The 13,576-nt window shown below is 43.2% G+C and overlaps 1 protein-coding gene across 6 annotated transcripts in view; it reads left to right on the top strand.

Annotated features, from left to right (window-relative positions):
• LOC140644453 (cystathionine beta-synthase-like protein) overlaps positions 1 to 9,959 on the top strand; it is a 31,688-nt gene extending 21,729 nt beyond the window's left edge. For 5 of the 6 annotated variants that reach the window (XM_072847315.1, XM_072847306.1, XM_072847339.1 and 2 more), the window contains 3 exons: positions 318 to 426; positions 3,815 to 3,899; positions 5,552 to 9,959. In XM_072847315.1, coding sequence (XP_072703416.1) covers positions 318 to 426; positions 3,815 to 3,899; positions 5,552 to 5,661 — 304 coding nt within the window. In that variant the 3' untranslated portion in view covers positions 5,662 to 9,959. Of the gene's footprint in view, positions 1 to 317; positions 427 to 807; positions 3,900 to 5,551 lie in introns of all 6 variants that reach the window. The other variant, XR_012039790.1, reaches the window with a different exon arrangement.
• The last annotated feature ends 3,617 nt before the right edge of the window (positions 9,960 to 13,576 follow it).

Raw genomic sequence — 13,576 nt, 5'->3', positions numbered from 1 at the left:
CAAAAGCTCTCTCAGATAGCAAGAAGCTCTCCAGTTGCAAGGACTAGAGAGTTAAAGAGCCTGATGCTCAGAAGGGCCAGGCACCCACAGCACCTGATGACTTCTGTGTGAGTCTCCAGAACTTCTGAGAACTGGAGTCTGTCTCCTGCAGAGACACAGAATCCAAGTATACCATCAATAATGTTGCTTTATACCATGAAGCAGTTGAACTGACTTCTCCAGGCTGGCTGAGAATGGATGCTTTTATCTACAGGAACACCTGAGGCTTTTGTGTTGTTTAGCCCTATCTTCTCTATCTTCTCCCTCTCCTTCCCCAGGGTAATTTTGGGCATGGTTACCCTAGGTAACATGCTTTCTTCACTGCTTGCTGGAAAAGTTCAGCCTTCTGATGAAGTTAGCAAAGTAATCTACAAGCAATTTAAACAGGTAAGCAGGTATATTCTACAACTCCTAGTTCTCTGGTTTAAAGTACTACTGTAGATGTCCTAACACTACAATGGCATCAGGTTGGGTAAGGTTTACCTGGGAGCATACAGAGCAGCTGTTATTGAGCACAGATATGCTCTAAACACTGTCCTAGGCCACTCAGTAGCTCCCAGGTTTGCGTTGTGGCTCTATATTGTGCTGTTCCATTACTTCAGCAGGCTTTCTTCCAGCATGCTTGTCCTTTCCTCCTTCCCCAAAAACCCCAGCACAAATCTGGGCAATGTAACTATCCAGGGGAAGAGACAGGGAGATGTTGAAACAGCTCTTCTAAATAATTTCTGTATTGGCTAAAAAAAAGCAACTGTTTGCCTTTTGTATCAGATGCCTTGCTGAAACAGGGGGATGGCTGCTGAAAGCTGATGTCAAGATATGTGGATTTTGATCTTAGCCACTTTCACCTGTCCGTCCAATATGATGTGCCAAGATACCACAACTTCCCAGCTATATGGGTGCTCTTCTAAAATATATAAGTATTGTTGTTGTTGCTTTGCTTCTCTTGCAGGAAAAGGATTTTGTTTTTAACATGGAATGCTTGACCTAGTTTTCACCAGGCTTTTAGTTTCAGCACTGTCTCATAGTGGATGAGGTCCTGTATTCTGGAAGTATGTCATGCTTCCATTCAGTCTACAGACTGCCAAGTCCCTGAGGTTGAGAAAGGATGCTAGTTCTTCATGGACAAATGTAAATATATTTTTTCCTTCCCAGACAGATAATCAAGCATCAGGTGGAAATGTGGTGCGTAACAAAACTGCTTAGTTTATGTTCTCCCTCACTTGGACACCTTCAGAGTTTGTGGGGCTGGTGGTGTGCAATCATTTCTGTAGCTGCACTGGTGTTAGCTGTAGTAGCCAATTCTCTGTGCTTCTGAGGTTGTGGCTTTTTTCCATGGGCAGCTTGAAGTTTCTCATGCTTCTTTAGTAAAGAACAGCTTAACTATTTCTTTTCTCTTTAGTTCTGACTTTTTTTTTTTCTTGGTGGAGGATGGAAGGGGAGTGACACAAAAGTGGTGGTATTGCTAACATGCTAACTAAAAGCATCATTCATTGGTTATTTTCCATTTGAATTGATGACTTAATGGAGAAACATGGTTAAATGCACATAACCTCAGAAGTATTGTGGATTTTGCTTTTCTTACCACTTCAGTCAAGCTTATTTGGCTTGTTTACTGGTGAAATTGGGAAAACGGATCATCTGTGTCACTCAAATAACTTAGGATATCTTACAGTTAGGATCTGTACCACAGCATGTATCAATAAGAAGTTAGCTTAGCCTGTGACTACCAAGGCAAAGCTGTCTTTTGGCAACATAGGAAGCTTTCTTTGATATGATCGCCACAATTATTTTGCAGCAATCTCTTAGAATGCAAGAGTAATGGTTATAGCTTTTTAAAAGTCTCCAGTAGGATAGTACTCTTGGGCTTTGAAACACTAGTCACAGGATAATTTGTCAATCCAAACAAGTGCTGTGTGTTAGTGGAAAGGAGGGCCATTCTTGTGGAGTCAGATGTTAGTTCCAGTGGTTTGGGGTCTCTTTAACCCTTCTTCCCCAAAGGATCTTTGCATCAACTACTAAAATCTGTTAGGTGTGGTGCAGACATAGCCTTAGCAGAATTCTTGTCTGCCTTTACAAGAAGATAGGGCTGGGGCATGGTCTCTGACACTTTCTTGTTACTATACCTAGTGTTTAATTGTTAGCTGGTTCCCTGGTGTGATTTTTGGTTAGTGTCCTAAACCATTTGGCACTCTGCTAAACAACACAAGGCCTGGTGTCCCCAGCATTCCTGGTGGACCAGAGCTTACTTCTGGGAAAGGAGAGAATTTAGTTGTAGGGCTGTGAGCAGTACCATGTCGCTTGCCCTTAGAGCCAAACAAGGAGTCCCAGTCATGTGTAGTGTAGTAGCATGTGCATAGGCTAATTGCCTTAAAGACTTAGTAGGTTAAATGTGGGAAAACTTGTGGGCAAAATTTTTAGTGAGCTTGAAGGAGCAGTAGTGAGACAGGTGAAAACTCCATGGGAGTTCTGTTAAATGTCCATGAAGCATTTCAAAACATGTTTGTCTTCATAGTTGTTGCAGTGCTGCCTATGGGCTGCTTGTCCTGGTCATCTTTAGCCTACCCAGTCCCTGAAAACAGGTCTGTTGGTTATACACAATCAGATGGCAAGGGGCTCTACCCCTTCAGTGAGCTTTGAACTTAGGTTCAAAAGTTAGGCTTTGCACGTACATTTGCACAAAACTGCTTGTCAGTGGTGGTGACTGATAGTTGACTCTATGTGGCAGTAAGTCCAGATCTCCCTCCACCCCTTGCCTGGCCCACAAGCTTAAGGACTGATGCTTCAGTATGCACTGTAGCCTGCTGCTCCCTTAAGCACAGACTGCTGGGAATCCTTTTGATCTCTTCTAACTCACAGTATGGAGACCAAAGCTCTGTGTTCCAGTGCAGCCCAACTGTTCATGCAGTTATTCCTCCCACAAGCTGAGGTCACTGCAGGATAAAGGCTTTTTTAATCTGCAGTGCAAGACTTTTATTTGCTGTAAATTGCTTTAATCCCCTTTAATGAAGGTATGTCAGATGGTGAGTACTGCAGTTACCAGAGGAGAGTCACCTGGGTAATAGACCTGTTGCTGCTGCTTAAAGCATGTAGGAAGAAGTTTTATGCATATTCTTTCAAATGGTTCCAGCAGGTGATTAGCTAAGTGGTTCAGAATGATCTGTATTGTTTCTGCAGAGTCAACACAGGGTGTTTCTTGTTTAGTTTTAGCAAAGTTAAACTTCACTAAAAATGAATTCTTAATTCTCAGTTCCTTGGTTTGCACCTGAATACAGTGTTAGCTGAGCAATCTTCACCCTTAGTTTGTTTTTGGCTTGTCTGGGCTTTTCTCTTCCCTTGCTGCCTTTGCAGATCGTATTCACTTCCACAATGATTTGCAGCCTGATTCATTCACTTTTTCCCAGTCTTGGAGTAAAATCACCAAGTATGAGTTTTATGGTAACTTCTTTTGTTAGACACATGGAACACTTGACCTTCTTCCATCATTAACATTTTTCAGAAATGCAGTATGTTAAGTATGTTCATTATGTTTACAGAATCAGAATGAATAACTTCATGTAGTACTTTATTTTTTTGTTCTGTTTTCTTGGAAATTAGCAACAAAGAAAACTGATCTTTTAAGCTGGCCTTGATTTGTTAGTGTTTTACAATACTTCAGATGGGAACAGTATATAAATGCTGATGTATTGTTTTTAATACTGCATGGAGTATATGGGGAGTATCGACCACTAAACATATAAAGGACTGTTTTATTTAAGTTTTGTAACTGTCTCCTCAGATTAACCTGAAAGACAACTTGGGAAAACTCTCTCATATCCTGGAAACAGACCACTTTGCTCTAGTGGTTCATGAACAAATTCAATGTGAGTATGATGTACTGCGCCTTGTAAGAGGTAATCTTTGAGTGGTAACAAGAAGCAAGTACAAGTGTGAGTGTGTAAACAAGTTCTGAAGAAGCCAGATCCTCTTTCTGTGTATATAACTATGTGCTACTAACACTTAGTAAGACACTAGCACTGTAACTCTTGTGGAGTAAATGTTAAATGCATTAATAACCCCACATACTGTAATGTACCTGCTTTTGGAGCAAGTTACTGCTCAGAAGTAGAAGCAGTAAGCCAATGAATAAGCTCCTGCAGTACAACTGATCTTTGCTTCTTCCTACTCTGGCCATACAATTTCCAGCAGTTCCATCATAGTGAGTGTCTGAGGTTAACTACGCTTCCATTTTTTGCCTTTCTAAAGCAAAACGTTTATTACAACTTCATAAAGTTTAGTAAGATCTAGATGTCAACAGTAACATCAGTGTCTCAAGACAGCTTAATATTTCTTTTTCCTGTTTATTTCATTTAAACTAACTTACTCTGCTTCACTTGATGTTTTTCCTCCAAACTCTACTTTTCTTCATCCTTCTCAAAACTCTACACTGCCTTCTTTATGAACTGGAAATGACTAAATAAATCATCAAAGCTAGGGTATATCACTGTTATATGTGAATAATATTTTTTTCCTGTTTTATCTTCCTTATAGCAGGCAACCTGCAAAATTAGAAACACTGAGAAACTAGACTAAAAACAATATTAAGACCCACCAGATAAATTTATCTGACAGCTATCTCAATTATAACTGTAAATGAAGAATAGTCATCAAATTTGGGCTTGTTCCTGATAATCTCCATAAGTATGTGCTCTTGACTCTGCACTGACTAACTATTTATAAACCTAGAATCTCACTGAAAGCTTGCAATGGGACAAAGATTGAGTAAATGAAAAGTCCAGGACAATCCAGCTGGCTGAACAAACTGAGTGTATAAGTAGGCTAAACATCTCAATACAGCCAGACTTTAGGAACAGGGAACTTAGACCATAGATAAAGGGCCAGAATTCACTTGGCCACTTGGTTCCCAGGTCAAAGGCTTATGCTCACAATGAAAAATTGCTTGAACCTGTGCTCTCAATGCAGCAATGATTAGGTGGTTAATAAATTTTTAAGATATAAATGGGAAAATGTTATATTGTGATTTTTATACTAATTCTGTATTTGACAGTGGTGTAGGAAAATGGTAGTATTGCATGTCCTCCCCTAGTGGCCCCTGATTCAAACAGGATAACATCAGTTTGCAGCTGCTTCAAGTAGAGCCACAGAAACTAATGTATGAAGAAAATATGCTTTATAACAGAGGATTTGGTTTGAATTTTCATGTCAAGAAAAATAAATCAGATGGACCCTTATCCTTCCTTCCATAGTGTTTCAGTTTCTATATCCCTTTGGTTGAAGAGCCTTTTTGAAATGAAAATCCTTGCCACTTCCTGTGTGACTTGGTCAAGGTGCTGTTTGGGTTCCCCCTCAATGTACAGGAGTCATCAGTGATAAGCAGCTCCACCAAGAGGCCCTGACACATGGAGCTGGGATGGCTTGGCACCTCCCTTTTTACCAAAACAGTGCCATTAAAACCAAGTGGGATGGTGTTTTTTGTGCCTCCTAAAGCCAGAATCCCTTCTTTGTTTCTGTGTAGATCACACTGACGGTTCCTCCAGTAAGCGGCAAATGGTGTTTGGCATCGTTACAGCCATCGACCTGCTTAACTTCGTGACTGCACGAGAACGGGAAAGAAAGTCCAACTAAAGTCAAGTAGCAATGTGGAGCCTCTTCAACAACATTTTGCAATCTCCAGCAAAGAATCAGGTTTATTTCTTAGGTAGAATGGTCTGTCCTTAGGGTGTTGGGTTTTTTGTTCTTTCGTTGTTTGGGGTTTTTTTTGTTTTTTTTTTTTTTAATTCTGAAAATAAGCAGTCAGCTATCCTGGTGTCAGCTATACAGCCAGTGCATTTTGCTGTATTGCACAGCTTCTGGGGACTTATTTCTTAATCAGGTTACATAATATTTCTTATCAAGACGATTTATTTTTTTACCTATATATATATGTAAAAATATTGCCTAAATTAACTGGTATGTTCCTTACTTGTTATGTCTAAAGTCCAGCTTCACAAAACATTGTTTCAGGTTCATAAAATGTGTTGAAATAGTGAGTTACTGAAGCAGAGTCCCAAGAGAGCTCTGGAAAGTTTTGGATTTTTTTTTTGTGCAAGGGTGTTAGGTTAGATAATGCCTGTATGGAGACAAAAATGGGACTGGGCTGTGGAGAGAAGAAAGGGGGGTTTCCCTTTTGGTGACATCAGTGTAAAACAGGAGGAAATCCTTAGTCCTGGAGTTGAGACTTGTTTCAACCAGCTGTTCTGAGGAAAAAATGACTTGAGTGGAAGCCTGACAGTGAAGTGACAAACAAACTAGTGACTTTGTTCTACATGGTGCACCAGCTTTCACTGTGAAGACAGACCTTTCTTTTTTTCCAATTGTACCCTGATAAGTAAGCACAAGTGAAAAGATTAAAAAGTAAGATCAAGCTTCTTGCCTGAAGGTTTTTGAAAATCACACTGTTTCATCTAGTACCTTCCCCCTAACCTCCCCACCCTCTTATTTATCTTAAAGTGCTTCTTTTTATGCCTGTTTTAGAAGAGCCAAAGATAATCTGTCAAGAGCTGTAAACTCTTTCAAGTCCGGTTCAAGTCCTACACTATAGTGCCTTATTCCAGGAGAAAAACCCTACTACTAATTGAATTCACTGTAGCCAAGCTTGGAAGTAACTGTCAAACTTCCCATGGTGTGGACAGGTACTGGCGAGAGTACACAAGAGTAATGTGCAGTAGGTGTGCGCAGCTACAACTCTTTACCACTTCTGTAACTCTGGATTCTTCAGTAGTGCTTGACTTGTGTAGCAGTGGCACAGTTTGGCACTGGCAGCCCCATCCATACACTGCTGTTCTCAGGCTACTGACTGCTGTTAGTGGTAATGGTGAGTGGAATCACCCTGTGGTTACAGGAGAAAAGTAGCTGTTCATCTTCATAAAGACTGCTCTAATAATCTTCTGACTGGCCTCTTGCCGAGAATAGTTTTTGATCAGGAAGAGTGACACTTTTCCTAGCTTGTCTGTCCTTCCACTGAAGTAGAAAAATACTATTTAGTTTGGGGCTATTGCTGGTAGGATAGCAAAGTTGTGGGGCTTTTTTTTTTTGTTTAAAAAAAAAAGCTGAAGGGAGTTGTGAGTCAGCTAAGAGAAAACAAAGGTGGTGTTTAAAAATCACAATTACTACCTCCTGTATATAGATTTCTTTCTACCTTGCCGGCCTCCCTGTGGCAATGGGATTTGCTGTACATTTTGGAAGTGTGTGCTCAGAGGACAGAGGTGGTGGAAGCTGCTCTGTCCCATGTCAGTGCTGAGAAAAGAACATCAAGCAGAGCCTTTGCAGTTGTACCTTGGGTGATGCTGGCCTGGAGGAGGGAGGCAAGCCAATGAAGTGACACCAGTGATAGTGTCTGCCTGCTAGCAGTGTGACAGCCTGGTTTGTTTTCTAGCTGCTTCTCTCTCATCTTAAATTTGTGGATGTTAAGAACTTTGTAGTAATAAAAAGCCTCAAACTGATTTCTGATAACTCTTTAATGCCATGCTGGTGAATGCTAAGTTTATTCTGCCCTTGTTCAGTTTATTTCCTTAGACATTGGCTGTCCCTTCAGATTAGGGCTATTACTGAAGTAACATGACCCACACTTACCTTAAACTACAGTTTAATCTTTAAATTCATGTACTTTAAGATTTAAGACAACTTTTCCCAAGGCTCCGGAATAAACTACTATAAAGACTAAAAATGTGCAACTTCAATAATAATTAGTTCTAAACGATGGTTGATTTTTTTAAATTTTTTTCTTTTTTTACCTTTATGCTGTACAGTGATTCCTTTCTCACTGTTCCCCCTCACTGTAGTAACCCCAGCTTGGGTGCTCTGACTAATGGAAAGCTGAACTAGTATCAAATGTGTGTACTTGTGTGTTAAAGATACTGTTTTCAAATCTGGATTAGCTTTTCTAGGTTGAACAGCTCTGTCTTACCTCTGTTGCTGCTTGGCAGAGCCTAATAACTCATCTTTCAAACTTGTGTGTTTTAGATACTTCCCAAAGGGTCATAAATAACTTAGCACACTTAAGGGCACAGTCTTTGATCTTAGCACTTTTAACATCCTTTATGTTGCTCAGTATAGAGAGTCTGAATAGTCAGTTGTATCCCTTGAGACATTAGTATTTCAGCCAAGCTTCTAAACTAATTTCCCTATTATTTCAAATACTATTGTCAGATATATTTTCATATCTATTCTTAATTTACAGGGGAGGCTGAGAAGGGACTTGTTTCTTTGATTGCTTGTATTTTCACTATGTCCTTTGATTCCCACACTTGTAAAAATCTGTGTATTTCACTAGATGCTACTAACTGAAGTGTTTGCTGCAGTTGTAGCTGTCACTGCTGCTACATTTTGGCATTACTGTTGCTCTTGAAAATTTATCCTACATGCTTTTATCTGATTTTCCCCCCCCCCTGCCAATTTTCCATCTGATCTTCACTGATTTCACTGATGGCAGCAGGGAGGGGGGGCACTTAAGTATTTGGAGTTTTTTCCTTGTCTTTTTGTGCCTGTAAAAGCTCCATGTCTCAGCCTGACTGTATTCAGCAAGAAATATGAGGAGGGTAGAAGGAGATTCCCAAAGCTGCTTTTCAGAACAGCAGTACAGGAGACAAGTTAGAGTTGGGGGAGCAGAAGATTAATGGATGACAGAGAAAAGTGTAAAGATTTTAATTTGCTTTTTTAGTTTACCATTAATAAATTAATCTCTGTAGCATCATGAAATCGGGTAGTTTTGCTGATTAAGAAAGAAGGGGTGGTTAGAGCTGGTAGGGAAGAGGGGATGTGAGTCTAAAGCAATCCAAGTAAGCCTAAGTATCCAAGAAATTCACCTGTGCCGCTCTGCCTGTGCGGTTTAAGAGCAGGAGCTGTTGCCTGTTCTACACTGGCACAAGGAGGAAACAGTGGCTACTAGCCACTCTATTCACAGTAGCAACCCTGTTTGAGCAGAGGAATTGGGGAAATAGATGGAGTTGCTGAATGACTGAAAAACTTTCCAGAGCTCTTTCCTGTACTAGGGATGAAGGCACCAAAGAGAAAGGGACAGGAAATCCTGCAAAGCTGAAGTTTCTCTGATGCAAAAGCTTATGAGCGTGATGCTTTTTTGCATGTGTGAGAATGTTATTGCTAGCCTGGTCCTGGTTAGTAGTGGTGGGGCTGGATTAATGCTTGACTCACCTCTCTGTTTCAAATACTGTGAGGACCAAGAAAGACATTGCAGTTTGGTTATTTGGTCTTTAACCTGAAGTTCAAGTCCAGAGCTTGAACAGAACTGTATTTTTTTTTCTGAAGTGGGTGCCTGCATCTTCTGTTTACCTGTGCTGGTTATGCAAGTGCTGACTAAGCCTGAAAACTATTTTGCACATGGATATCTATATCAACAATTTATGCTGTATGTTTGTCGCTGTAAGAGAATATCAGTCCTTTAGGTGTAATGTAGGCTCTGCAAAAATACTTTTATTTTCTCACCAGAAGACAATTATCCAGTAAAATCTGTATAATATTTTGCAAGCAGTTATCAGGTGATGACTTAAGGATCATTCTAAAGTCATTGCATCCAATATTACTTCCTGCTTCTTCCACAAGCTGTGGCTGACTCCAGAACTCTGTCTAGCTGAGGTTCCTCTAGCAGCCAGACCAGTCTCATTTCCCCACCAAGCTTGTCACTAAATGGTTTCCAAAAACGTCTGCTTGCCATTATGAATTTCACACAACATGCTCACTGTCAGGAGTTGCCTAGCATTGCCACTGTCATCCAACAGCCTTTCTTACTGTGTAGTGTCAACACGCTACCATGACAAAGGGAAGAATTCTTATGCTTTAAGGAGCTGGGAAAAATCAATACTATGCACAGTATTTATTGCACAAATGTTCACAAATGTACAATATAAAGAGTTCAATAAAAGCTGTTTGATTGCAGAATGACTCTGCATTTTTTAATGGCAGTTCAAGTTGAAAGTGTATTAGACTGTGAGAAATTTCTATCAGCTGCAGAAGACCTCACTTTCAGTGCGTGGACTGCACTGCTCTGCAGTTCTTTTCTTCTGTCTCCAGAGAGCTGCTGGTATGGTGGGACTGTTGGTGAGCCAGCCCATGGTCTGCTTCTCATGGCTGGCTTCAGTACAATCCTGGTGTTTCCGTACAGGGTAGGAAAGGAAGGATGTAGAGCTAGGGCTCAGATGCTGCTGGTGATGTTCCTACAGCAACAGGATAGATATTTCTGAATAAATGCAAGGGTATGGGCCAGCCTGCGTTTCTGTGAGAAGGCAATGTCTTTTGGGAATTATGGTGAAGCTATAAGGTTAAAAGGTGCATGGATTCAAGTGAGGTGCATGAGTGTTGTTCTGTGGATAAGGAGCAGCTGGGAGAAACTGAAGGGCCTGGCTGTATTATTTCAGAGCTGTGTATTTATGCTGCTGCTCAGCGTCTTGGTCGATTGCTCAAGTTAAATCATGATGAAGGTGGTTTATATCTGCTAGGCAAGCAAATAAACCCCTCATCCCTTGGTTTTTTTGGTCCCTGTTTCCTTATGTGGTCAGTTCTTGCTCAGCCCCATCCAAATAGCTTAGGACCCTGTTGGCCAGTCTCACTGGGATGTTGTTCCATCTCGCAGGGACACGGGGAAAGGCTGGTGGGTGGAGAGGTGCAGGGAGGGCTTCCTCTGCCGGCCTCGGGTGCTGGGACCAGTCCTGCAGGCATGTGGCACTAACTCCTTGCTGGCTCACTCGCCTGCATGCCAGGTTTTCTTATAGGGGCATGGTTCATCTACCTCCTCACAGAGACAGAGTGCTCTGTCCTCAGCTTTATCTTCTTACTCCTGATCCCGTGTGCTCTCCAGCAGGATCAGGACTGACCTGACTGACACAGGTCGTTTGACTGACACAGCAGGCAAATGATACACTAAACTTTCTTTACCTTACACATCCTTCTTATGTGATTAGTTGAAATCCTGTTGTTACTGGCAGCGATTGCAGATCGTTGCCTTACGTTTACCTTTTGGCAGTCTACTGGGAGGCAAAAAGGATCCTGATAGCGCAGTCTGATAGGGAGAAGGCCAACGTCGCTCCCAGGCTCGCCCGTGCAAGGAAAGAGCATTTCAGCAGAAAGGCCAAAGGCTAACCAGGCACAGAGAGCAGCAGGCAGCATGCAGGATCAAGTTCCACCTGCCAGCAGGCTAAAGGCATGCCTGCCCCAGCTGTGGCCCCTGCTCTGTGCTGCTGCTCCTGCTGCTGGGCTATGCCTGCAGTCCCAAACAGGGAGCTGAACCAGTTTAAAAAATACCCTAGCAAGGTAGATCAGGGGCAGTGTTAGCTAGCACAGCTATTGAGAAAAACATCCCGGGCTCCTTGGTGTGCCCCAAGGGTGTCCCGTTAGCTACAGCCCCCCCTCCCCGGGTTTGAGTGCTGTGTGCAGGTGACCGCACACACCCTGTTTTTGCAGAAGGAGGCAAGACCTTTCCCAACTGCTGAGGCACTGCCTAATGGCACCGCTAGGACTGAACTGGCCCCAGCTGCAGAGGTGCCCTTCCTCATGGGTCACCGATGCAGGGGAAAATTACTGGGTACAATCTGCTGTACTGGCTCTGGAGATAAACGGAGGACTTCAGTCCAGAAAGCTACCTTACAAAAGCAATAAATTCCCTTTGGGGAAAAAAAAAAACCACCAACCCACACTTGTGTTGCTGATGGAAGTGCCACTACCATTTGCCACTGCAAGGTAAAGGCAGACGTGTTTGAGCTTTGCTCATGAAATATTCCTGAAGGCATTCTTTATCGAGATGGGCTTATCGGAAGTGGAGCTTTGGAGAGGGAAGTGGCTGTGCACAGGCGTGCGGAGGCACAGCCCCTGCCAGGGTGCAAGGAGCCCGGCTTGCACCAGCGTGCTGGCCCTGCTTGCTGCAGGGTTAAATGCATGCAGCGGGGATGCTCTGTGTGCATGTGGGTCCCACAGAGCCCAGGCCCTCTCCCTCAGTCCCTGCCGAAGCTGTGCAGCCATGCCCGGGCCCAGCCTTGCACCCAGCCACCCATGCTGCTGTCTTGCCTGCTGGGTCCCCAGCTTGCCTCAAAGCTGCCCTAGTTCTGCACAGTGAACTGTGGTGCAGACCACATCCAGCTGAAATGCAGCTTTACCCTACACCACATTACCTCATCAGTGAAATCAGTTTTCTGGTTCGTTTTTCTAGGCGTCTGTAATGGAGAGGGCAAGGTATGATAGGGATGGCTGGAAGCGGGGGTGGGAGGAAGGACTGCAGGCAAGGATTGCTCAGCTGGTTATGGCTGCCGCATCAAACAGCGGCTCCTGCAAATCTGGACTGTCCCCGTGCCTTCCTCAAGGTCAGGGGGAATGACGGAGGAGAGCCATGTGTCATGGCTACGTCCAACCTCCGCTTTGTTCAGTGCCAAATACCGAGTCACCCAGTGGCTGTAGTGCTGGAGGACGGTTAGCAAGGGGAGAGCCTGCAGGACCTGACCTGTGGTGTGGCAGTAAGAAGAACAGCCAACTCGCCTGCCACCACCTGTACACCCCTGCCTTAGTCTTAAGAAAAAATCTAGCCCTATTTAGGGGAAAAGCCAAGTGCTGTTTACGCTGCAGGTTGCGCTACTCTTTCAGTAGCTAAAAATATGCCATAGCTTCTTCAAACAAATGCACCTTCTTCTTTCACACCTGCCAACTTTCAGGCTTTGAAAAGTCACTGTCTCTTCTAGTGGTAACCAGCTGGATTTGTATGCCCAAACAAACAGGGCAAGTGGCCTGCACGCACCGACCGCCCCTCTATTCCCTGCATAGTGTGGTATGCAACAGATACTTCACGTCCATAGGGAAACTGGAGTGAAGGCAATGTGCTGATTCACAGCAAGACTGCTGCCTTTTGGACCCATCAGCATATGGGAATGTGCTGATCAGCCCCATGGGGCAAGCACAGCGGGTCTGACCTGCAAAGGGTGTAAAACTCAACATGTTTGGAGCTGCTTGTGCCTTGGGTTCCTTCCAGTGTCCTCCTAAGAAAAGCTGGCAGGTCTGCTCTTCCCCCGCCTGTCCCTGGAGCATAGCTCTCCCTACAGCCACCAGCAGTAGATGCACCATCAAAGGAGGCGCATCAACTGCACTGAAAACATCCGTGGGTTGTACAAGCAAATGCTGACCTCTCCTGAAACAGGTGAATGGCTTCTTCGATGCAGTAACAAAAATGTAACTTTTCTAACCCATTTCTGCCCTGGACTGTGACAGGCTTGGGCTAGTGCACCTTACCCCAAGTACCTCACTCCGTCATACAGTTCCCTGCCAAGGTGAGGCTAGTCACGAAACGCAGCGCTGCTCAGAAGTGTCAATGGGGTCTAGCCACAAGCAATAAAATTCTTTATCTGTTTTTGGTAAGACTTAAATTATGAGGGGGAGGGCTTCATAAAATCCGTATTTTGGACAGATGGCACATGTCATGTTTCAGCTGGAATAGTTTTGCACTAAAATAAAGCTTTTACACCAAGTGTATTGAACAGGTGAAAAATATGTTTAACAGCAAGTAACATCC

The sequence above is a fragment of the Ciconia boyciana genome, chromosome 1 (genome assembly GCF_034638445.1).
Source record: "Ciconia boyciana chromosome 1, ASM3463844v1, whole genome shotgun sequence".
Classification (NCBI taxonomy): domain Eukaryota; kingdom Metazoa; phylum Chordata; class Aves; order Ciconiiformes; family Ciconiidae; genus Ciconia; species Ciconia boyciana.
Note: the sequence above shows the minus strand (reverse complement) of the source record. Positions and strands in the feature narration are given on the sequence as shown.